A 27117-nucleotide genomic window follows, 5' to 3' on the forward strand; every position below is an offset into this window, starting at 1 on the left:
CCCAGGCAGCCACCACAGAAAAACTGCTTCTCCATCCCTTCTTCCTCCCCACTTGTGGGAGAATCTAAGCCCCCTACTGGAAAAGGGGCCTGGGAAATGCCACTTCCGGGCTGCACAGGGGAGAACTTAGGAAGGTGGGTGGGGGGCGCCTGAGGGCTCGGTCGGTTAAGCGTCCGACTCCCGCTCGGGTCATGATCTCGCGGTCCGTGAGTTCGAGCCCCGTGTCGGGCTCTGTGCCGACAGCTCAGAGCCTGGAGCCTGTTTTAGATTCTGTGTGTCCCCCCTCTCTCTGCCCCTCCCCTGCACATGCCCTGTCTCTTTCTGTGTCAAAAATAAATACTTAAAAAAAATTTTTTTAATCTTAAAAAATATAAATAAAAAAATAATGAAAGGAACATGTAATACATTCGTCCTCCTCCCAATGGATTGGCTTCTGTACCTCACGGAGTATGTATACCCCACCCGACGTCAATGCACTTGAACGGCGAGGGCCAGCCAAAGGCAGGTGCAACAGTGACGCCAAAGGCAGAGGGGGGCTTCCTGAGGCCATAGGCTGCCCTGCCCGTCCCCTTGCCCCTGAGGGATTATTTCCCCAAACGAAGGAGCTTGATTCAGTGCTTTGGTTCTTCAGCTGAAGAGCAGGACACAGAATTACTGGAGTATTAGGACGCTTATCACTCGTGGTCGCTAGGAACCGGCTCACGTGCTGTATCACACGCATCCTGAGGCTCTCATTTCCATGAACGCTCGGTCACCTCGATTATGTTCTAGGCAGCTCGAGGGGAGGAGGCAGGTCGCTTGGTCCTCAAACGTGGCCCCTTGGGCTGCTAGCGCCGCCAAAGCCAGAGAAGATAGTCCCGTCTCTCCAGGTGCCTCTAGTATAGCAAGGACAGCGGGCGAGCTCGATCAGAGCGCATGCTCCAAGTGCATGCTCACCGTGGAGAGTTGCTTTCCAGGTTCAACTTCAACAACCTTCAGGACAAAAGAGGAGACATGTCGGGAGGTCAAGGGAGGAACACCGTCTGCCGCGCGTTCTGAACGTGAGCCCTGGGCGGCACGTCCTCCATACCCTGGAGCCCTCCCTCCCTCCCTCCCTGGGTCCGCCTCAGAGGACTTCTAAATAGAAGCCAGTCCCAGCACCTCACTGTGCGAACAGCCCCAGAATTTCACACCTATTTCAGTTACTCGGCCGACTGGGAATATAATCCCGGACGTAGCTTGAAAACGCGGTATCTTGCCTCCCGACTACATCGTGCCTAGCTAGTTATAACGTTGAGTTCCCAATCTCTAACATTACAGAAGGGCATGGCTTTTTCATGCCTACAGAGGGGGCCTGGGTTTAAGGGTGGCAAGTCCTCCTCTGGAATGCACATCTTAAGACGTTGCAACGATTAGCAATCGTGCAAAGACGAAAGCAAATGCTCCACGCGCGCAGAGGGCCGCCGAGCTCAGCTTGCGGAATTTGCCGGAAGGATGCGCCGAGAGGCAAAACCGGGGGAAAGATCGGTTTTGAAAGCCCCGACGCTTCACAAGAGCCTCACGTGGCGTGATATTCTCTGGACTAAGAGGTTACAAAGCACACAGTGCAGAACGAGAGGTTCTCAGCGAAGAGGTACCCCCGCCCCCCCCCCATTCCGGGCACTCGCGCCTCAGCCCCGGAGCCTCCGCGAGGGAGGGCCCCGTCGTCCCCGATGAACTACAAGGCCCACTGTTGCAGCGGTAGGAGCTTCTGGGTTCAAAGGCATGGAGCAGTAGCTCCTGGTGCAGGGGCGGGGGACAAGGGGTCAGACGCCGAAGGCGACTCGAGCCCAGGCCCCAGCCTCTCAGGCTTGGCCACCCGTAAGCTGGGAGAACTGGACGCACAAAGGCAGAACGGCTTCGGGCTCCCGGTGGCAGAGGAGCAGCCAGAATTGCCAGCCAGACGTGGAACTCAGGGCAGACGAGATGCGCGGGGGCACTGGCGTTTTCTGGCACGTTCGTTCCCATCATCAAGCAATACCACGGCGGGCAACAGGTTTTGAGGACAGATGTGTGAAGCTCCCCGAGGTCACGTCGCACTGCTCCCCCGGGGTCCCGTTTAAGGCCCTACGAGAGATCAGGCCCCCCTGCGAGGGATCCGCTTAAATGTAGAAGAGGGCAAGTGTTAAAACTCAAGTATTTGGACACAGAAACCCACGAACTTACTAGAGTGCCTCTTCATCAACTCTAATAAGTACGTGCATTAATGTCACGCCGTGAAAGCGAATAAACTCAAGTCTGAGGCTCTGACATTAATTATTGTGTTTTTTAAACTTTATTAAATTTTTAAATCTGAAAACTGTAAAACATAGTATTCATACAAACACACCTGAGGACTGTTCAACCGGGCACCGGCATCTTCACACAAACAATTTGAAGAAAAACCAGGTTTAAATTAGAATTCTGTCTTATAACACAAAAGGAATAACATAGATAAAATCACCCTTTAAATAGTTGCATTCTTATATAAAGTACATTTGGTTTTCTGAGAAAGAAAATGTACATTCATGCCCCTGGTGTATATTTTATTGGCATTTACAACAAATGGCTAAGACTTTTAGCACAGATTCTCATAGCTTATAAACATTACACCAAAGTTGTACAAAGTAATTACAATAAACATATAGCACCATTTCCCCTTTAAAGTTCTAACTTTAAAAATAAAGCCCAAAATGAGAAGTCAGAATCAAATATCTTCCAAAATGTAGCAGAATAAATGGCTCAGAGCTAAGCAAATTCACTAGAAACATTGCATAGGACAGAGAACTTCCCTGTGTGAAAACCAACCTACGGATTGTTTCTTATCCCCTGAAGACAAAGCTGAGAGGTAATAGTGATAGCAAATGATGCACATATTTTTTATAGAATAAAAACCTCTAACTATATAAATAGTTCACCATCACCTCTGTGGCAGTACAAAGTGCCATATTAAATTCAAAAAGAAGAGATTTACTTGTTCGTATACCTACAGGTATAGAATAATATATAAATATGGTATAGTATCCATATGAGGAATAAACACAGACAATAAAATATATATCTTATAAAAATTTGGGCACAGGTGTCTTCATATAGAGATGTGAGGAATGAATGCCCAGTTAAATGTCTACGCTTAGCGAAAATATGTAACGTTTTTAATAGGTATATTATTGAAAAAAAATTAACCTGACTCCATCCAAACCACCCTTGTAGTATAATATCTCCTGCATAAAACAACCATTCTATGTATCCTATAATTGTTCAAAATTTATCAAAAACTGATTAAGAACACTTTATGAAAGCTTATAAGGTTGCTTTTTTTCTTTAAATATGAATACAACATACAGAGAAATAATAACAAAAGGAAAATAATTTATATGGCTTTCCCTTTCTGGAAACTGGCAGAACACAAACAAAATGGCAGTAACAGACATAAAATATTGGGAGAAAGATAATGTCTGCAGTTGCATCTTTAAATTCTCTTCTAAGGAAAACTTCTCATGGATTTTATGAGAGAACTTGTCAGTCCCTGATACTTTCCCCTTTGGGATTCAGCTGTTTTGGTTCTATATATAAACATTAACTGAAATCAAAGGTGTTTCTCTGTTTCCAGCATGAAATAAATTTGTAAACTGTGCAATAAAATGATAAATTTTCAACTGTAAAATAAGAAAAAGACATAAAGAACTCCCAATTTGAATATACTACTACTAACGTTAAACGGTTTTTAAAGTAGAGTGAACTATAACGTTGTTTTGCGATTCTGGATATACATACTTTTAGAGGAACTGTCTACCAAACAAAAGCTGCTAGGAGAATAAAAACATTTTTAAATTACAAGTTATGAGGACAACTGAGAATTGTGTCCAATCTCAACATACAATTTTGTTTTAGTTGTATTTTCCTTCTTTAAGTTTTTCAATGTAGTAACACAACTTTAATGCCGGGCCCAGCTTCAGCCCCATGTACTTCATCATCACCTCACTCTTGAGGAGTAGCAGAGCCTTCCCATCAATTTCCTATAGAGAAAGGAAACTATGATTAATGATGCATTCCTACCTTGTCAAGTTATTTCTATATAAGAACATGTAAAATAGAGGGCAGTTGTACATTCTCGATATATATTCTCTGAACATTATTTCCTGAGAACTATTAAAAATATAATTTCTACAGCAAGACATCATTTGACAATTTTTAAGTTTACTTCAAATTTTAAGAAAAAGGAAATTTAATCCAGTATCTTTCAGAAATGGCCTAAGCATCAAGCTGTCTGATTTTAAGTACTGTGTGTTGAATACAATACTACCTACCTATGACAAAGAGTAGAAAACTATGAATTGTAGAAACAAATTTCAGACGGTCATTAACTTTCTTAAAAAGGCTGGGAATATGAGTATGTCAGCATCAATGCAAACTATAAATGTGCTATATACACAGTGTTGTCTTTATGTTGAAAGCGAATTAGTTAGTTGTCTGAAGCTAATTAAATGCTAAAACTACTGATTTTCTTAGAATACTGAAAAGGACGTAAGATATTTGGTCACTGATTTCTCAGAAAAGACTATAAACATTACTTAATAGACACAAGGCATCCTCCTAAAATTTCTTTATTTCCTTAGTTAACCAGTTTATGTCACAGAAGCATATTATTTGGGATTAACGAGCTCCTATTTAAAATAAAACTGCATTTAATCTTACAGTTGCTGGACTCATTGGGCATCATTAACAAGGAAGATACCCTGTCACAGCTTGTGGTTACCCCCTCCTACTCACGGTCCTGGGGCAAAGCAGGAGGAGAGGGGAGGAGGATCCTTGTGGGAGAAGACATCTGAGAGTGGCCATGTTGAATCATCTTCCCTGGAGAACTTGAAGACTTGTAGTACTTTAGGTACTCGAGTACCCGTTTAAAGCACAGATCCAGCCTCTACCTTTTAAGAAGCTAACTTTGGGCCAAGTAAGCTTTCTCACATATGGAAAAAAATCAGTTGATAGGGTTCCCCCACCATCCACACTAATCAGCATCCATCCAACTGAAGGGCCTGCACAGAGGTCATTGAAAGGCATTACGGCAGGAAAACCGGATCAAAAGATACATTACATGTTGCCTGAAGAGGTCGGCGAGGGGGCCTGATATTTGAGGATCTTTATGTTTCATAAACTGTATCACTTCATCCACAGACCAGGTTGAAGGGTCCTTAGAGAAGCCTTGTTTCAGGACACTGGGATCAGGTACAGCTATATAACTTGGAGCTTCAATGGGGGGGAAAAAAGACAAATCATACTTGACCTGATCATTATCCTGAAAGAAGAGATGTTAGGTAGGGAGAGATGGTCTCTCATTCCTGGAACCTTCTAGTAAGCACCCCAGCAAGGACCCGGGACTCTAAGTGTAGAATCCAGGGCAAGTCTAGCTAGAGGTGACCTGAGGATGGCTACCCAAGAGTACCCCATCTGACCTCCCCCGAAAACAAAAGCAGCTTCAGAATTTACCCTAAAGTTTCAAAAATCATAAAACAGACTGAGCAATCTGAGGCTTTGTTGGCCACAGGCAAAGACAGCAAAAGATCTGTTGCTTGGGTTAAATTAGGTTAATCTAAGTTAACCTATTACTCTCTTTAAGTATTTCGATGAATTTCTCTCAATCTCCCTCCTCTTAGTATGTCTAGACTAGGTTTCTCTTACCAGCTAAATACAATGGCAAGTCTCCAGATTTGGTTTTCTAATTGCTTACATTTATTCACTTTAATCAATGAATTTCAATAACCCCATTATCTTTGAGAACCAAATTAGTTTTTACTGAATCTCTCCCATGTATTCAATATGGATATTTTTAGCATCACTTTGCTTTTTAAATTCCTGTCTCTAATGGCTTAAATGCTTCTCTGAATTTTGAAGAAAGGAGGATTATTTTCTGCTTGGCTAGGTCAGAAGTAACTTTAACATTATATTGAATACCTCTCTCAAGTTTAATTGCATGGTAACAGATATTCTGGTTGAATGTTTCAGGTCAAAAAAAAGAAATAATTGAGACAGAGAATAAATTAAACACTCATACTTCAAAAAGTTTTAGGTGTGCTGTTCACCAAGTTGTGCTATAATTTCTTTGTGTCCAGACAAGTATTCATTTACTCAACCAGAGTGGCTTGACTCTCTAAAGTTTAATGTGTGACAGAAGAGAGTTTTGTAATTTGCTAGGAAGATCTGTTTCTTTAAACAAGGACCGTCAACACAGATTTGGGTTTTTTTGTTTTTGGTATGAATTAACCAAAGATATACTTTTTCTCTCCTATCTGGGCTCCAGCCATTTTAGGGGCATTTTGATATTTACCCAGGTAAAGGGCAAAGAAAAACAGAAGATAAAAGAACTCACAATGGTAAGTTTTTTTTATGTGTAGCTCAAAAGCATATTTGTTTTCTCTTTCACTATTGCAACTTCAATGTGAAACAACAACTCTTTACTAAAATACATCCTCCCTTCCACTTGTCAGAGATAAAATTGTTGGTCATATCTACCAAGAAATGCCGCTGGGCTGTGTCAACCCAAATGAAAATGACGACGGTGTATAGACCATGCCATGCCTAAGGCATTTTAACAATTTAGACAGAAAAGTCTTCTCCTTTAGCTCAAGAAAGACTCAATTTGAGATTAAGAAGTTACTGGCAAAGCTAATCAATACCTCTAAATTAACTTTTTTGTGGGATTTCTGGTTTACGTCATCAGAATCTGATATAGTTAGGTCTCAAATAACATGTAACTTGTTTCAAAGATTACAACAGAAAACCTATAGGCAAAGATATAATTTATGGTATAAAGCTATAATTTTATGTTAAAACTGTAAGATCATCTATTTTTAATCCATTATGGAAAAATAATTTAAGTGGGCCTGCATCTTCAAAACAATCATAATTGCAAACATTAGTGTTATTCTCAATAATTACATGAAATAAACTATGTGAAAAATAAAGTTCAGTCATGCTTTTTTTCATGAATGGCTTTGTCTTACATACACTAAATGTTTCTGAAACAAATAAAATGAAAGTGATTTGATTTTATCCACGACAATGTTACTGGACTTCTTTCCTAAAATAAAAATAAACAATTTATTTCATTCAAATAATGGGGCAGGGCAGAGGGCTGTGAAAGCATCACCGGCAACCGGGGGGACTCAGCCTTAAGTAACAGTTCCAAAACCTTAAAGAAAGTAATAGTAATGACATGTCTAGACACTTTTCAAGTGAAATGCTTACCTATTCTCTGGAGATGGAAGCAGCCCAGAAGTTAAGTGTACGGCCTGGGGCCAGAGCACCTGGATTCAAGGACTGACCCAGCCACTTTCTAGCTGGGGACCTTAGACAAGTGACTTCTCAGATTTCTCACAGAAAAATGTTTACAGGCACATACATCTCAAGGAATTATTGTAAAGATGTACTGTATAAGGCTATGTAAAATATTATGCACCTGGCACATGGCAGACAGTGATGAAGATGATGCTGGTTTCTATCATTAATAATAGAAAATTACTAGTAAGTAATGTTATTACTATTAGTCTTTTCACTCCTGGAAAGACCAGAAACTAGCCTTCTCCAGCCCAAATACAGGCTACTTTGGTATGCTTAGGCATACATTTGAAAGTGAGATATTCAGCATCGGAGGTAACCTCTTATAGCCTTTTACTGAGGCGGCCCGTCTTCAAAAGCTCGTGTTTTGTGAAAATACTTAAAATTCCAGCTATGTTATCCCTTTATGGAATAAACATCTATTGTCAGACTCCTTGCAAACGTCACTCTGAAAGCAGAGGCAATCTACATGGGGTGGGAGATGGAAGGGGACGACATGAAATATGTCATAGCATGTATGCAGTGCAGTTGCCCGTAGATAATATCCATGATAAAAAGCAACTGAGTCAGACAGTTCCTACTGCCTTCACTGCTCACCTTACCTAGATGCCTACCAGGGCAAAAAGGATAGAACACTTATTCTCACCCTTAACCCACCTCACCCCACCTCTACCCCTACCCCCACCCTCTTAGTGCTTAAAATGGTAAAGGGCAGCTATCTTTGCACATGGAAAACTATGCTGGCTCTTTCCAAATGGCAAGATGCTGCTGCCGTGTTTACACATATTAAATACTCCTGGTGGGTCTGAGGGAGTAACCGAGGGTGTGGAGAATGGAGAAATGGCTGCAGCAACAGAATATCAGAACCCAGATCTGGGAGTCACACACAGGCTAGGGCCAGGAAAGGTCTCTTCTGACAAGGAAGAGAGTACATCAAAAAGGAGAGGGAGTACATCGTTCCAAGCCTCAGTGTCACAGAAGGTTTGTTTGTGAGTCCAGACAGTAGCCAATGAAATGATAAATTACAAGGGAACCATTAATAAGAACCATGAATTAAGAAGTCTCTGTGAGAGACATGGTTGGTGATCCAGATCCCCAAAGACAGTTCTATGCTGCCATGAGGATCAGAGCCATCTGTACTGGCCTGATCCTGACAGTGACATAAATAGGGAGGACTCAAACTCCTTAATTTTGGCACTTTCTCCAATGTCATACACTCTCAGGGGATATTTTTGGGCATGGAAAACTTGAGGAGTAAAGGAACACACTGGTTGAGAATCACTGTTTTTAAATATACCTTCACTTTTCTTCTGCGTTTGGAATTTAACTTCATGTTGACTGCTCTTGGTAGATTTAGTTCCCACCAGTGCTGAACTTGAGGGGCCTGGCACACTTGGAGAAAAATCCCTGGAGACTGCAGTGTGAGCGCTTACAGGATTTCTGCTGTCAGGAGTTACAGAACTTGCTGGACTTAGTGGTGGGCTTTTGGAATCTTCAGGAAGCTTCTCCTCCTTGGGCATGCCATTTCCTTCAGAAGACAATGATTCTTCTAAAAGAAAAAAAGACAAAGGCAATTATCTTCAGTAGACTTACAGCTTAAATACTTTCAAAGGTCAAAAGATCTTGTCATCTTCAACAGGCCACTTAAGCCATGCTATACTGAACCACAAACCTCTAAACACAAAGTACATGGCCATCCCCTTCTTGGCATTCTCAGTAATGGACACCGTCTTAACATCCAAATTGATTCCATGACATCACCTGTTTCTCATGGCAACTGTCCCTTGCCAGTCTTGCCACCAAGGCTGTCAACACCTCACTAAAGCATTCATTTTTAAGAATGCAGTTCTCCACAAATATTTGTTATAATATGACCACACAGTTGGCTCTAACATTTGCTTACTACTTGGGCACTTAAAACTTTCACTGGAGGGCACCTGGGTGGCTCCGTTAAGCATCCGACTCCTGATTTCAGCTCAGGTCATGATCTCACGGTTCGAGAGTTTGAGCCCCACATCAGGTTCTGCGCTGACAGCGTGAAGCCTGCTTGGGATTCTCTCTCCCTGCCCCTCCCTGGCTCACACCTACTGTCTCTCAAAAATAAAAAAAATTAATATTAAAAAGCAAATTTCACTGGAGAAAGGTACTAGGTTTTTCTAATCTTCTTTTATGAGCTTTCAGCAACAAAGCTGAATGGAAAATGTTACTATAATTTTTTTTTTATCTAAGGAGAAACGACAACTGTGCGCTTCTGAAGGGAATGAAACACTCCACAAAGCTGCCAAAGCAGTAGCCTGATTGCTAAACTGATTTGAGCAAATATATACCCCCACCCAAGAGCATACAGTAAGTGGTAGTACAGTGACTTTTCTTCCCACTCCTGGGATGTATAAATACTATTTACCTGTAGAAGCATGCACCTTTGTTTTGGGGAACTTAGGTGACACAGGAACAACATAAGGTAAAGGTTCCTGAGAAGGCCGTTTGGGGCTTTTCTTTTCTGTTAGGTCTTCTTTTACTGTTTTTAAAAAAAAGGTGTCTGTTATAACTAATTAACATTCCTCAAGCATTGTCAGATCATCAGCATATAACACTTTTGTTTCCAAATCATCTGCCTACTATAACTTCATCAATAATTTATCAATTACTTGATTGTTTATGAATAATGTGTGTTCATTTCATCCTGTTATATATTTCATTGACATCATATTCAAGAGCTAAAAGCATTATGTCTAGGCATCATTTATTCTAGGGTCATCACATCTCTCTAAATACCTCAGGAAGCAGTAAGAAAATCAATTATACCGTGTCAAAAGGCCTGGGAAAATTATTCTCATCAACAAGAAAAGTTAAGAATTCAGAAAAGGAGAAGACAGGGTACAATGGACATCCCATTTTACACACAACAATCGTGGCCTAGAGCTACCCTTACTATATACTCTACAGATTATTAAACCAAACGCATTTCTACCTAAAGGACTACTCTTTAAGGCATGATCCTGAAAGTAATGACATATCAAATTATCAATTACACTCTAAAAATCAATCAATATCTTGATTTAAACCTCAACTAAAAGGAAAAATTAAGTATAATAGAAATCTAAAAAGTCTGATAATAGAACTTGAGTGAGAAGAAATATTACAATAAGAAAGTACCAAAGTCAAACTTTATCTGGTTCAAGAGGGCTGGGGGCCAGGGGATGCTTCTTAAGATCACCTGATAAGCAACCTTTAGCCATCTGGTTACTGACTGATTACTGAAGAGTCTAAGAGAGCTCTTACCACTTGATTTTATTTTTAATCATGAACTACAAAATTACACAAAACATATTTCAGTGAATGACGAATATTTCTACAAATAGGACATTTAAATTCTTATAAAGAATTTAATTGACGGGGTGCCTGGATGGCGCAGTCGGTTAAGCGGCCGACTTCAGCCAGGTCACGATCTCGCGGTCCTTGAGTTCGAGCCCCGCATCAGGCTCTGGGCGGATGGCTCAGAGCCTGGAGCCTGTTTCCGATTCTGTGTCTCCCTCTCTCTCTCTCTGCCCCTCCCCCATTCATGCTCTGTCTCTCTCTGTCCCAAAAAAAAAAAAACGTTAAAAAAAAATTAAAAAAAAAAAAAGAATTTAATTGACTCTCTTTTGACTCTTTTCATATCCATTATTAAATGGACACAGAAAAGTCAAATACTAACATTTAGTTTTTTATAGATGTTTGTTTACCTCAGATTCTTAGCAAGATCAGAAAAACTTTACTCATCTTTTACTTGTAATATTCTAATGCTTTATGAAAAATTTATGAAGTTGGTATATGGATTACTATCTGAGGCTGATAAAATATAAAAATGAGTCTTAATTTCTGCTTCTGGATATCGTAGAAATAACCTCAGGCATGAAATTGTTCCTGCAGAGATAACCAGAAAAAAGCAGGTAATTCACGAAGTAATTTAAAAGGCATCATCTCGAGGCACTTCCAGGATGACTGATTAAGGATCTCCAAAAATCCATTTCTTCATAAAAATAATGAAGACATTGGCAAAATTACCTTTTCCAAAAACTCTGGACATTAAGTAAAAGCTTACAACAATCGTAAAAGCATCTGTTCAAGAAAAAAATGGCTAAATGTCAGAACAGTAAATTCTGTGCCATTTTAGCTTCCCTAACATCATCCCCTTCACTCAGTTTTGCAGCAGCTTTGTAAACCAACAGGTTCACAACTACCGGAGCTATGAAAACCAGCAGCCTAGTAGTCACTGGAGGCAGCACAATGGGTTTGGAGCTCCCACAAGGCCCTATCCCCAGAGAACTGTCACTATTTGACCAATCTTGAAGCTCAATGAAAAGCTCTGATCTCAGGGCTTGTTTTATTTGACCTAAATCAGAGCCTACTCTGTGTGAACAGCCCTATCTCCAAGACATCCCTCAAAAAAACAAAACAAAACAAAGCACCCCAAAGTAGCAATTATTTAACAATGCAGCTGCCCGAGCCAGCATTACCAGCTGGGGCTCACAAGAAGTTGACCAAAAAGCTTAAAAAACCAAACCAAACCAAACCAAACCAAAAACCCTGGAAAATAAAATGTCCATTAGGAGACTTTGAAAAACATGGAGATATTCCTGGGAATCTAGAAGGCCATATGCATGTGCAAGGCTGTATCCATGTCCAGGAAAGACCTAAGAAGGTCTTAATCTTTCATTTCTTGCTAACCTTGAGGCTCTGCACAAAGCAGACTTACAAACTGCTTCCTGGAGTGTTCAAGGTAAATTCTAGCACATACACAGAACTACGTGGCAAAGGACGGGGAAAAGACCAGTTGCAGGCATTTATGGAAATCCCTGTCCAATCATTTGCTGAAAACTAAGCTAAATGAGCAGACTTCAGTGACCACATATAACAAATGAGCACAGGAAGTCATTAAGTTAGTCCAGGAAAGTCACTATACAAACAGCACCAGCAACAACAAACCCTAGGGAAGGGGAGAAAAGCTGATTTTCAGAGTTATTGCTTTACCCTATTTTTAAATGCCCAGTTTTCAACTAAAAAATTAGGAGACATGCAGAGAAACAGAAAAGTATGGCCCATACAAAGAGGGGAAAATATGTCAGTGGAAACTGTCTCTGAGGAAGCCCAGATACTGGACTTAGTAGACAAGGACTTTAAATCAGCGATTCTATTTATGTTCAAAGAACTAATAATAATAATAATAATAATAATAATAATAATATCCAAAGAACTAAAGGATAATATGAGAACAATATCTCACCAAATAGGGACAATCAATATAAAAATTACAAAAAAGAAGGATATTGAAATTTAGGACTTGAAAAGTAGTATAGATGAAATGAAAAATTCACTAGATGGGCTCAACAGCAGCTTTGAACTAACACAAGAAAGAACCAGCAGATTTAAAGAAATGTCAAATGAAATTATACAGTCTAAGGAACAGAAAGAAAAAAGAATGAGGAAAAATGAACAGACCCCAGAGACCTATAGGATACCATCAAGGACACCAAAACACACATAATGAGAGAGTTTCAGAAGGAGAGGTGACAGAGAGAAAAGGACAGAAAGAACATTTGAAAAAATAATGGCTGTTTCCCAAATTTGATGAAAAACATTGACCCGAATATCCAAAAACCTCAACAACCTCCAACCAGGAAAAATTCAAAGATATCCACACGTAAAAAAAAACAGACAAACTAATCAAAAGCAAAAAACAAAGAGAATCTTGAAATCAGCAAGAGAAAAGCAAGTCTTCATGTAAAAGAGATCCTTGATAAGATTAACAACTGCCTTTTCATCAGGAACTACAGAGGCTACCAGGAAGTGGGATGACATTCAAATTGACAAAAAGACAGTCAACTAAGAATTCGACATCCAGCAAAACTAACCTTTAAAAAATGAAGGAGAAATAAGAAATTCCTCACGTTTTTAAACAGCTCACAAGTGAGAAGATTCCTCACTTAAACAGCTTATGAAATGACATTCAACAGCAATTCAAATCCACATAAAAAAACAAAGAGTACCAGTAAATTTATTTGTGTTTGTAACTCTTTTCTTCTCCTTCTTCCTTTAAAAAAACAACTAGGGGCACCTGGCTAGCTCAGAAAGTAGAGCATGCAACTCTTGATCACAGGGTCATTAGCTCAAGCCCCACATTGGGCAGAGAGCTTACTTTAAAAAATAAAAAACATGGTAATAAAAAAAATGAAAAAACAACAATTAAAAAATTGTATTTGGGGGCTTATAATGTATAAAATATAATTTGGCAATAAAAGAACAAAGAAGGGGGCAGGAAATAGAGCTGTAGTGGAGCAAAGTTTTTGCATAATATTAAAATTAAGTTGGGGGGCGCCTGGGTGGCGCAGTCGGTTAAGCGTCCGACTTCAGCCAGGTCACGATCTCGCGGTCCGTGAGTTAGAGCCCCACGTCAGGCTCTGGGCTGATGGCTCGGAGCCTGTTTCCGATTCTGTGTCTCCCTCTCTCTCTGCCCCTCCCCCGTTCATGCTCTGTCTCTCTCTGTCCCAAAAATAAATAAAAACGTTGAAAAAAAAATTAAAAAAAAATAAAATAAAATAAAATTAAGTTGGTATTAATCCAAACTAGACTGTTTTAAATTAAGATGTTAATTGTGATCCCCAAGGCAACTACTAAGAAGATAACTCCTGGACAGAAAAGAAAAAAAAAAAGAACTCAATAAATTTAGTAAAAGGAACAAGGGAATTAAGATGGTATACAAAAAACCATCTATTTCAAACAAACAATAAAAAGAAAGTAATGGAAGAAAAGACCAAAAGAAACCTAAGATATACAGAAAACAAGTAACAAAATTGTAGATGTAAATCCTACCTTATGAATGAATGAATAAAAAATAAATAAATCCTACCTTACTAGTAATTATATTAACTGTGCATAAGAAAATACTCCAGTAAAAAAAAAAAATCAGATTAGCAGAATGGATTAAAAGAAATGTTCCAATTACATACTTAAATACAAAAGACAGACTTTAAATTCAAATACACAAATAAGTTCATAGAAAAAGACTGAGAAAAAATATACCATACAAACAGTACTTAAAACTGGAGTGGCTATACTAATATCAGACAAAATACACTTTAAGAAAATCCTAAGAAATTCACACATACAAAAACTCCAATGAGAACAAATAAATTCAGCAAGACCACAGAATACAAGATTAATAATAAAAAAATCAATTGTATCTCTATACACTTGCAATGAACAATCCCAAAATTAAGGAAATAATTCCACTTATAATAATGTTAAGAAGAATAAAATGTTTCAGGATGAATTTATCAAAAGAAGTGCCAGATGTCCTTTCTGAAAACTACAAAATACTGTTGAAATAAATTAAGTGAGACCTAAATAAATAGACATCCCATGTTCATGAACTAGGAGACTCAGTATTATTACAGGGCAATAATCCCTAAAATGATCTACAGATTCAACACACTCTCTATTAAAATTCCAGCTGGCTTCTTTGCAGAAATTGACAAGCTGATCTTAAAATTCATAAGGAAACCCAGACTTGCCCAAACGATTTTGAAAAAGGAGAACAAAGTTGGAAAACACATACTTCCCAATCTCAAAACTTACTACAAAAAGCTATGGTAACCAAGACAGTGTGGTACTGCCATGAGGATTGACATACAGATCAATAAAATACAAAGTCCAGAAATAAATCCATACATTTTGACAAGGGTGCAAAGACAAGTCAATAGGGAAAGAGTAGTCTTTTAACAAATGGTGCTGGGACAACTAGATATCCAAATGTGAAAGCATGAAATTGGACCCTCTACCTCACTACATATAGAAAAATTAATTCAAAATAGATCAATAATCTAAATACACAGCTAAATCTATAAAATTCTTAGGAGAAAATACAGAGGTAAATCTTTGTGAACTTTTACTAAGGAGTATTTTCTTAGGCATGACACCAAAAGTACAAGAAACAAAAGAAAAAATAGATAAAATGGACTTCGTTGAAATTACAAAGTTTTGTGCTTCAAAGGACACCATCAAGAAAGTGAAAGGACAATCTACAGAATGGAAGAAAATATGTGCAAAGCGTATTTCTGATAGGAACTTATATCCAGAATATATAAAGACTCTTTATATATAACAACTACAATATGATATATACCAGGAACAAATATATTTTATTTCTGTGCAATAAAAAAACAAGGAACCCAATTAAAAATAGACAAAGGATTTAAATAGACATTTCTCCAAAGATCACAAATCGCCAGTAAGCACATGAAAAGATGCAAACAACCTCAGCCATTAGGGAAACGCAAATCAAACCATGGGATACTTTTCAGGTTTTGATTCTCAAGTTCATTATGAATATAAGAATTTATTTTCTTGTTTCGAATGAACAAAAACAACTATATATTATATATGTCTAGTTCATTGTGGCTACTTTGAGGAGGACACAAGGAAAACCTGAATGATACAAGATTCTCAAGTTAATTATAAAATGTAATAGAAATATAGAAGCACAGTATAAAATTTTACATTTTCTCTCACCTGGTACACTTTTATCAAGCTCTGTAGGACTCTGAGTATTACCTCTGTAAGAGCTAAAGGGCTGGCTACTCAAAAGGTTATCACACTGCAGGCTGTGGCACAAGGTCTCAAGAAAGCGAAGGGCAAATGATGCACTATTCACTGGAGGGAGCTGGACAGAATGAGTCTCCCCATCAAAGGAGGCTATCGGGGGGAAAAGAGATGTCAGTTACATCATAGAAAGATGAAAACTACAACAACGAAAAAAAGCCATCAATTTAGGGAATGTATTATAAATGTAATTTGTGGTTTTTGTAATTTACAAAAGAATAATCTTAAATTATAAAGTTCCTCTCATTAAAACATAAGAGCCTGTATTGGTAAAAGCATTCTCATTTAAAAATATTCATAAGGCAAACAACAACAGCATCAGCAGCAGCAACCCAATGATGTATAATAACACTTCCTGCTATTCCAAGCATTCTGTGGGTATAAATATAGTATCTGATCAGACAATCATGAAAGCCAGCTGTATCTTATCTCCTAAGCTTTCTTAATCACATTTTCATTTAGAGCCTCTTATAGATCAGTCTGTTTTCTAAAAACATTAAAATATATTATCAACCGGGGCGCCTGGGTGGCGCAGTCGGTTAAGCGTCCGACTTCAGTCAGGTCACGATCTCGCGGTCCGTGAGTTCGAGCCCCGCGTCGGGCTCTGGGCTGATGGCTTGATGGCTCAGAGCCTGGAGCCTGTTTCCGATTCTGTGTCTCCCTCTCTCTCTGCCCCTCCCCCGTTCATGCTCTGTCTCTCTCTGTCCCAAAAATAAATAAATGTTGAAAAAAAAAAAATTTTAAATATATTATCAACCAAGTTATTTTGTCTATAGTGAACTTAATATAGCATATAAAAAAAACTTTTACCTCAATTTACAGTATGACTCTGACATTACTTGTCTATTTTGAACATAAAGTTAAACTTTTCAAACCAGAGTTAAAAGTCTATAGACATATAATTATATAAATATTCTATTATATCAATATAAGCATGCCAATATTATAAATAGCTCATAGACTATAAGTATTATAAAATAACCTGTATATTATAAAATCTTTGCCTTCTCAAAACCTAAAATCAAATCTGGAAGAAAAACTGAGTAAAGGATTAGATGAGCATACCAGTTATCACTTCTCCTCCACGATGATCTGGCTTAAGAAATCCAAAAACAGTCTTGCTTTGAAAGGCACAATCCACACAGGCCTGCACAGTCCTCCGGAGCACCACATTCACTGGGCCTGGACCAAAGTGGTCAGGCAGTTGCTGGATTTTCTTCTGATCCAGGTGAGGACCAGAGTTTCCATGTTTGTTTACATAGACACAGACTTGAGGAAACAGGTGTATACAAAAATAACAAACAGACTGGTTAAAAGCAACATAAACACTACGTAATTACTATATCCCACTAACCACACTTCAAAGAGAACCCAAATATAGTTAGTATCAATGACCATTTCTGCTACCTAAAAATACATATGTAAACGTCTTTTCACATTTGTATAAAGATATTCAATCTAGAAAGAAATAATCCAAATGCTTATTCAATTTTCTAGAATTCTGCCTAAACTTATAATAAAAACTATCCAAGTTTAGTAGCATCATAAAACAATTCTTTACACATTTCCACATCACATAAAATGGTATGAAGATAAATATTTTCATCTTTCAACTGTACACACAGTGTAAGAATTTTCTTTCAAAATTGGTCACAACTCCTTCTTAGACTGGTTATTTTAAATCACCAACACCGCACCTTCATTATATTTTCTAAAGTAACCCAAATAATTTAAGATACATGCCACACAGTAAGTTCTAATGACCTAGAGCAATTTTTTTCATTAACTTAAGGAAAAAAAAATGGTCTTTATATATATGCCAAGGTTCACTGAAGAAAATCCAAAATTAAATGCTTTCCTTAGTATAATAAAAGCTTATGATTTATATTTTTTAAATGTTTATTTATTTATTTTGAGAGAGAAACAGAGTACGAGTGGAGGTGGGGCAGAGGGGGAGAGACAGAATCCCAAGCAGACTCCGTTCTGTCTGCACAAAGCCCAACACAGGGCTTGATCTCACAGACTGTGAGATCATGACCTGAGCCAAAATCAAAAGTCGGAGGCTTAACCTACTGAGCCACCCAGGCGCTCCAAGCATATGAATGAGAAACAAATCATCTATAATCATGCAAATGTCACGTTTCCATAACAGTTCTTCCCTGGGAATCAATAAATCTAAATCAACATACAATGTAACAATATGAGGTTGTATTATTACCAAACACAAAATATACTGTCCCCCTAAATCAAGAAGCACATTATTTTCATTCATCATTTAATTTATACTGCCCAATTTTATATATAGTCTATATTCAGTACAATAAAAACCCATTAATCTCACTTTCACTATTTTGAAATATATGATAATTCAACTTTGTGGCAACAGCCAGAGGAAGGATGGACTCTTATCACAGAAATGAAACAGCTATTAAAAACTTAACCCATGGTGGGGCACCTCAGTGGCTCAGTTGGTTAAGCGTCCTGACTTCAGCTCAGGTCATGATCTCACAGTTGGGGAGTTCAAGCCCCATGTCGGGCTCTCTGCTGTCACTCAGAGCCTGGAGCCTACTTCGGATTCTATGCCTCCCTCTCTCCCTCTCTCTCTGCCCCTCCCCCACCCGTGCGCACATGCGCACTCTCTCTCAAAAATAAATAAACATTAAAAAATCTTAAGCCATGGACAAAACCCTACTGAACACAAGTGAAGCTAAACAAAGATTTCAATGTTTTATCTCCTTTGCATTATACTCATTTAGTCTTTCCTGCTAATGGCCTAAAAATCGGAAATAATAAACTGAGTATGTTACAATAATCTTTAGGTGATCTTTTCTACTTCAAAAAGTAATCTCTTTTTAGTGAGGAAAGTAAAACTGGGAGAAAAATCAACAGAACAGAAAAGTATAAGGGAGATAAAGATCTAGGAGAAAAAGCAATAGTACATGCTTTTAAAAAAAGGAAGGGAACAAGAAAACGTACAAGAGATGACAAATAAAAGGGGGATTGTTCAATCTAGGTCTGTGTCATTTCATACTCTTCACATAACAGAGAATAACTTAAAGTCATCATGCCCCTTGACAGGCAAGGATCTGTCAAGATTTTAAAAGGCATTTTATTTTTTTTAATGTTTATTTATTTTTGAGACAGAGAGAGGCAGAGCATGAACAGGGGAGGGTCAGAGAGAGGAAGACACAGAATCTGAAACAGGCTCCAGGCTCTGAGCTGTCAGCACAGAGCCCGACGCGGGGCTCAAACTCACGGACCGCGAGATCATGACCTGAGCCGAAGTCGGCCGCTTAACCCACTGAGCCACCCAAGGCGCCCCTTAAAAGGCATTTTAAAAAGATTTGAGGTAGCTTTAAAATTACACACAAGACAAAAAGACATCATGAAATAAGGGAAGACAAAAACAGATCTGACAACGATGTAAATTTTGTAAATCTTACTAAGATGGATAAAATACTTTAAGAGTACTGAATTTTCAACTGATTTGTGTAAACAGTTTTTCCTTAACATCAAAATGAATAACCAGAATTTAAAAATACTTTAATATGAAAAATGCTTCAAAAATGTGATTATCAGCATCTTGTTCTCCTCTTATTTTAGTCCTCAGACTTCAAAGACACTAAAATAACACAGAGTAAAAGATTAGTAATTTTATACTCTCTAAAAAATACTAATTTACCTGTAGACATCACTATTTTAGATGTTCCAGGAGTGGCATCCCTATTATAAGCACGACGATCTCTGATCAGGGAATTTATAGAAGCTGAAGATGTAGAACACAAAACAGGAAAATATTTTTCCTGTAAAAAAAAAAAAAAGCACAAGTATACATTACACATTTTTAAAAATTCCTAAAGACAGAGGTGAAAAAATTATCAGCCTCACTGGTTCACAAATGATCAGCTGTCTGAAGCCCTTGGGGTTGGAAACCCCTGTGTGTGTCACAAGCTACAGTACTTTCCAAACTGTGCTCTCAGAAGGGCCCATGAGCTGGTCAAGTAGGAGAGGAAGAAACCAACAGGCTGGAATTCTCAGGGTTATCCCTCCTCCAACTGGTCACGCCTTAGCCAAAATAGTTCACTCTATAAAACTTGTTTTATTTTCTGAGGTTCCCTGTACAACTATTTTTTTCACACCACTAAAGAAAAGCCTGTAAATCTAATCCAGCAATACATCGAATGGGGTAGGGGACCTCAACAAAGCAGAGGACAGAGTTTATCTTTACAAAGCAGTCACTTATCTGGTTTTTACTGTATCTAGCCTGCATTTCTCCATATTATATGTGATAATTTTTAAAAAATTATAAGTGGCTTGCTAAAGTCCATATAAAATTATGTCTATTATATTTGGTAAAAACCAAACGCCTTCTGGACATTGTTAAATATCACTCGCATTTTGTTTATTATGTATCAACTCTTGGAGTTTTCTTGGAGCTACCTTCAAACATGACTCTCCAATGTCAGAGAAGGAGCTCTTATACCTAGAAAAGGTAATAATAGAGGATACTTTTATTTTTTAATGTTTATTTTTGAGAGACAGAGAGAGACAGAGCACAGGTGGGGGAGGGGCAGAGAGAGAAGGAGACACAGAATCTGAAGCAGGCTCCAGGCTCCGAGCTGTCAGCACAGAGCCCAACATGGGGCTCCGACTCAGGAACCAAGAGATCTGACCTGAGCTGAAGTCAGATGCTTAACTAACTGAGCCACCCAGGTGCCCCTAATAGAGGATATTTTAAAAGCAGGGATAAAGGAGGATAAAATAGGATAACATTCAATATTGTTGGATTTTCCTTATTTGTTTAAATTAATGACTGTCATTGGGGTTCTCTGTATCCCAGTAAATCATATTATTTTTAAGTACTGAACTATAATTACTGTGTTGATATATTATTGTTCTTACAATATTTTAAAAATCTGAAATCTGAATCCTATGTCTTAAGACATACCAAGATATAGTATGCTTGCATTAGCTATTTATATTGAATAAAGGTACATTTATTTGAAAAATGTGCTTCTATACCACTAGAATCCTTAAAGAGGGGTATGTGTGGAGAGTGGACAAAGTAAAGAATAATTCATACTCTAGTTCAAAGGTTTCCTAAATAATTAAACTATGGCATGACAGTACTGAAACAGAGATATAGGTAACCACATGAGAATCTTCATCTTTTCATGATGAAATAATAAAGACAGAGAAGATAGTGAATTAAAATTCTTCCTCTGAGGGCCATCTGGGTGGCTCAATCAGTTAAGTGTGGACACTCTTGACTTCGGCTCAGGTAATGATCTCATGGTTCGTTAGATTAAGTCCTGTGTCAGGCTCTGTGCTGACAGTGCAGAGGCTGCTTGGGATTGTCTCTCCCCCCTCTCCCCTGCCCAGGTGATAGCACTCCCTCCCTCTCTCTATCTCAAAATAAATAAATAAGCTTAAAAAAAATTTTTTAATAAAATTCTTCCTTTGAAACAAAAAATAGATTATCAAAAAAAATTATAAAATCTATCAATCTATCCCTCACCTGACCCCACCATCTTATAAACAGTATTTTCAAAAACACCTTTTCAAAATTGTCAAATTAGAACTAAAATTATTTGAAAATAAAGGCATAAAGAGAAACTTCATGTAGTTTTATCTTCATCATTATACCAACTAATCACAAAGACTTTTTTCAACAGCTGGAAAATACACATTAAAAATATGCATCAATGACACCCTTAATAATTTTAATTTTTAAAAAGCATTTAAAATATTATTTCTGGGGGTGCCTGGCTGACAGTCATGTGACTCTTGATCTTGGGGTCCTGAGTTTGTGCCCTATGTTGGGTGTGGAACCTACTTAATTAAAAAAAAATTATTTCCCTTTAAATATTGTAACTTTCCTTAATTTTATGCATTTTAAAAAAAATTCTTTTTAATGTTTATTTATTTTTGAGAGAGAGAGAGACAGAGACAGAGTGTGAGTTGGGGAGGGGCACAGAGAGAGGGAGACACAGAATCCAAAGCAGGCTCCAGGCTCCAAGCTGCCAGCACAGAGCCAGACGCGGGGCTCGAACTCACAAACTATGAGATCAATGACCTGAGCCGAAGTCAGACGCTTAACCGACTGAGCCACCCAGGCGCCCCTATGCAATTTATTTTGAATTTTAAAAATTTAATCTGCTAATGATTTACATTAGAATAACCTGCTTATTTGATTTTTTCAATGTTGATGATTTTATATTTGAAATATATTCACATTTATTGACTTTTAATTTTTATTTAAAAATTCTGAATGCTTTTTGAAATAAAAATACCAGTATTATTTTAAGCATTTTATTTTAAAGTTTTTATTTATTTTGAGACAGAGAGAGAGAGAGGCAGGCAGAGAGAGAGGGAGAGAGAATCCCAAGCAGGCTCCACACTGTAAGCAAGAGCTTGATGCAAGTCTCGAACTCACAAACCATGAGATCATGACCTGAGTGGAAATTAAGAGTCAGACACTCAAGTGACTTGAGCTACCCAGACACCCCAATTTAAGAATTTTAAAATCAAAATGGTATTGTCATTTTGCTCCATACTGCAAACAAACATTAGATAAAACAAAACAAATGTTATATACATATGTATACATACATACATATATATATATACACATACATATATATATATATATATATATATATATATATTCAGATGGCTAAACTCAGAAATGTTTAAGTAATACTGCTATTTTAGTTCTAATCCATCTAGGAAGATTCTATGTTTTTATATTAAAAGTGTATCACTTGTAGACCAGATACATTTGGGTCTTTTTAAAATCCATTTTTATAATCTGTCTTTTAAATGGAAAGTTTACTCCACTTTTTTTTTTAAGTTTATTTGTAAGAGAGAGAGAGAAAGAGCCAGTGCACATGTGTTGGGGCAGGGGCACAGAAAGAGAGCCTCCAGCAGACTCTGCACTGACAGTGTAGCAAACTCAGGAAACAGAGATCATGAATAAGATGCTTAGCCAAGTGAGCCACCCAGGTGCCCCGAGTCCACTAACTTTTAAAATAATTATTAATATGTTTGGGTCTTAGTATACCCTTTATTATTTCTTTTCTATTTGTCTCCTTTGTGTTTTATTCCTCTATCCCTCTTTTTTTTTTTTTTTAGTTACTTGAATATTCCTTAGAATTTCATTTTAGTTCTCCTATTGGCTTTTTAGCTATACTTCTCTGCATTTGTATTTTTACAATATGCCCTGGGGATTATAATGTATAATCTACATAGTTAACATTGTACTACTTAACATAAAATGTTGAAACCTTGCAATGATATAAATCTGTATCCTCCACTCAAAGCCTTTATACTAAGTATTACATGTATTACCTCATGTTATGTATTGATGTTATATAATGATGTATTCTATCATGCTATATGTATTACATTACCCCGTAAGACCATATTATGATTATTGCTTTAGTCACATTATTATAAAGAAATTAAGAGGGGGGCACCTGGGTGGCTCACTTGGTTAAGCATCCGACTTTGGCTCAGGTCATGATCTCACCATTCATGAGTTTGAGCCCCGCATTGGGCTCTGTGCTGACAGCTCAGTGCCTAGAGACTGCTTCAGATTCTGTGTCTCCCTCTCCTTCTGCCCCTCTCCTGCTCGCACTCTGTATCTCTCTCTCTCTCTTTCTCTCAAAAGTAACATAAAACATTAAAAGAAAGAGACAGAGAGAAATTAAGAGGAAAAAAGCAAAACACAAAGTCATTTGCATTCACTCAGAGATAAATTTCCTTCAGCATTTCTTATAGTGTTTGTCTGCCAGTGATGAATTCTCTAAGGATGTTTTGGGTTTTTTTTAATTTTTTTTAACCTTTATTTATTTTTGGGACAGAGAGAGACAGAGCATGAACGGGGAAGGGGCAGAGAGAGAGGGAGACACAGAATCGGAAACAGGCTCCAGGCTCCGAGCCATCAGCCCAGAGCCCGACGCGGGGCTCGAACTCACAGAGCACGAGATAGTGACCTGAGCCGAAGTCGGACGCTTAACCAACTGAGCCACCCAGGCGCCCCTCTAAGGATGTTTTTATCTAAAAATATCTTTAGTTCACCTTCACTCCTGAAGAATATTTTTGCTGGATATAGAATTTTGTGTAACACTCCTATCTCCTGTGTGTACTCTCCTGAACCACAGTGTGTCTGCTTCCATTCACTGTCCAGTATCTTCAAGTAGCTAGTTTTTTTTCCTATTATTTCCAGGTTTTAAAGTTGTTTTCTTTGCAGGAATCACTTAGGTGGTATGTGACTCTAGCATCATTGAATTCATCATTCTGATTCCACCTTCCATCTGCTTTATTGAGGTATAATTTATGTATAGTAAAATTCACCTCACTTTTAAAGTATACTGAGTTTTGGGGCACCTGGATGGCTCAGTTGGTTAAGCATCCGACTTCAGCTCAGGTCATGATCTCACAGTCAGAAAGCTCAAGCCCGGCAACAGGCTCTGTGCTGACAGCTCAGAGCCTGGAGCCTACTTCAGATTGTGTGTCTCCTTCTCTCTCTGCTCCTCCCCTGCTCGCATTCTGTCTCTTGTCTCTCAAAAATGAATAAATGTTAAAAAAAAAATTTAAAGTATACTGAGTTTTAAATAAACTGGCCTGAACGTAAATATACCCACACAGTATTTTCAATGTGGTTCTGAAAAAGTCAAACATTATTCAAAGTTTTAAGTTTACCCAAGAAAAGAAATACCAGGGGCACCTGGGTGGCTCAGCTGGTTGAGCAGCCAACTCTTGACTTTGGTTCAGTTCATGGTCTCATGGTTCATGGGATCCGGGCCCCACAAGTGGGCTCTGTGCTGACACTGTGGAGCCTGCTTGGGATTCTCCCTCCCTTCCTCTCTGCCCTTCCCACATGCGCACACACATTAGTATCTCTCTCAAAATAAATAAACACTCAAAAACAAATACCAATCTTGATGGCTATGTGGGCTTTAAAAAGCCTTATGTATACTCTTTGTACAGTATATTCCTAAAAGGCCTCATCATACTGTTAGTATGATCCTAAACTGTATGTTATAATAAATAACCAGAGTACAACAAATCAGGAAGAGATACAACTAACCTTTTTTGGGGCTTTCTTCCTTGGTGTGGTATTTTTAGCAGAATTTCCCTTCTTGGGGGCTGAAGTATGTAGAGGTGGTTTAATCCGACTTGATTTCCTGATCTGCTGCGTTGGTAATATTATAGCAGTTTTCTGTGGAGACGGCATTGAATGTGGGGCCGCTTTGGGAAGAGATGACTGTGTTTTTGCTATACTCTTTGTAATGGGCACTGAGGGGGGAAAAGCACAGCACAAAAATAAAATTAACACACACACACCAACTATATATAGTCCTAAAACCGTGTGTTCATAGTAGCCACAAAGTGAACAAAAACCTTTTTGAAAAAAGTATGTACAATATAGAAAGGTATACTAACCATCTTTAATAAAATTTTTATATGAATACCTAACCAAATGTACTGGTTCTTCAGCTTATCTTCAGATATAACAGAGAACTTCAGGTAAGAAAAATGTCCAGGAGATGAGAAGTTAGTGAATTGTGGAAATGCAGAAAAAATTAGTAAATTTTGGGAAACCATCAGAGGAAGTAAATAAAGTCAAGAGGAGGCCTGGAAGCCTGGAACAAGGGGAACAGAAGAAAGGAGAGAGATGCCAATATTTACTGGCTACCCATTACAGGCTAGGCACTTCAATATGCATTATCCCATTTAATCCACCCAAAATTCCTGAGGTCGGTACCATTTCCCCACTTTATACATGAGGAAACTTCGGCTCTGCGAGGTGAGGTAACTCAGCCAAGATCACCCATTTGGCTAAGAGAGTTTGGTCTCCTAAGTGCATGCTTTTTCTAATATGCTACCTTGCTTTCTGCCCTCAAACAAAAAAAGGCTATTAAATTCACTCCCCTGAGTCAAAGTACACAAGTTTTAAAAAAAAAGGGAATGGTGGGGGGCAAAAGACAACTTTGTGAATTCCTACGTGCTATTTTACTAGAGAGTCAGGAGGTGCTCTCTAAGAAGGAGTCTTAGGTTTTTTTTAAAAAAACAGGTGTGGTGGGGCACCTGGGTGGCGCAGTCGGTTAAGTGGCCGACTTCAGCCAGGTCACGATCTCTCGGTCCTTGAGTTCGAGCCCCGCGTCAGGCTCTGGGTTGATGGCTCAGAGCCTGGAGCCTGCTTCCGATTCTGTGTCTCCCTCTCTCTCTGCCCCTCCCCCGTTCATGCTCTGTCTCTCTCTGTCCCAAAAATAAATAAATGTTGAAAAAAAAAATTAAAAAAATAAAACAGGTGTGGAGGCATACTTACAAAGAGAAAACATTAACAAGTAAGTACAGACAAAAACACACTGGTAAAACTTTTCATGCCTGGGAATTTAACCTTGTTTAATATTTATTTCTAAATAGTACTCATTAAATATACATTTCTGCTGACCCATGAAGACACTTTATTATTGAAAGATAGTGCTTGCCTTCTCTGAATTGTGAAGACAGCTGCACACATAATTACCACAGAAGAAGAAATACACTTAGAAATGAACAGCAACCCCCTATTTCCAGCTACTGTTCCACATGTGCTGGTTTAGCTTACACATGGCTGACTGGAACAGAAACTAAAATGGATCAGAGATTTGAATTAATATGTATCTTGCTTTTGATCTAAAAAGACTGAAGAGGTATGGTTGCTTAGTGTTCTCCAGATTTTCCATCCACCATTTATTTACTCAATACTTAGTGTATACTTTTTACCAGTCTAGGCAATTTAGGAGATTCAGAAGAAATAGATATGGCCCCAGTCATACAGTTTGTGTATCCTGTGAGTGTAGTTGTGTATCCATAAAATTCCTATCTCAAGTAGATCAATGATACATGATTTCCTTCTCCTCAAATAAACTGAATAGTGTATTACACAGCCATATGACAAGAAGAGCAGAAATTACTGTAAAAACAGATAGCTTGAATTTGAGGCAAGTAATAAACAAAGTCAAATTCTGAACAGCCAAAAACAGAAAAGCAAGATATGGTCTGGAAAAACCAAAACTAAGTCAAAAAGAAAACATCTGTCATTGGAAACATTTGACTTTGGAACCTTTTTCAAATTTAGCAATTCTTTCC

The 27117-nt window shown here is 38.2% G+C and overlaps 1 protein-coding gene across 8 annotated transcripts in view; it reads right to left on the reverse strand.

The window, feature by feature from the left end:
- Positions 1–2270: 2270 nt before the first annotated feature.
- Positions 2271–27117, reverse strand: part of SCML2 (Scm polycomb group protein like 2) — a 101286-nt gene continuing 76439 nt past the window's right edge. For 2 of the 8 annotated variants that reach the window (XM_043569740.1, XM_043569738.1), the window contains 8 exons: positions 25070–25278; positions 19658–19778; positions 17041–17244; positions 15886–16068; positions 9740–9853; positions 8633–8884; positions 5096–5247; positions 2271–4016 (listed from right to left, as the gene is read on the reverse strand). In XM_043569740.1, the coding sequence (XP_043425675.1) occupies positions 3888–4016; positions 5096–5247; positions 8633–8884; positions 9740–9853; positions 15886–16068; positions 17041–17244; positions 19658–19778; positions 25070–25278 (1364 nt within the window). In that variant the 3' untranslated portion in view covers positions 2271–3887. The remainder of the gene's footprint in view (positions 4017–5095; positions 5248–8632; positions 8885–9739; positions 9854–15885; positions 16069–17040; positions 17245–19657; positions 19779–25069; positions 25279–27117) is intronic. The other 6 variants (XM_043569743.1, XM_043569741.1, XM_043569739.1 and 3 more) reach the window with 5 other exon arrangements.

Source organism: Prionailurus bengalensis, chromosome X (genome assembly GCF_016509475.1).
Source record: "Prionailurus bengalensis isolate Pbe53 chromosome X, Fcat_Pben_1.1_paternal_pri, whole genome shotgun sequence".
NCBI classification, from domain to species: domain Eukaryota; kingdom Metazoa; phylum Chordata; class Mammalia; order Carnivora; family Felidae; genus Prionailurus; species Prionailurus bengalensis.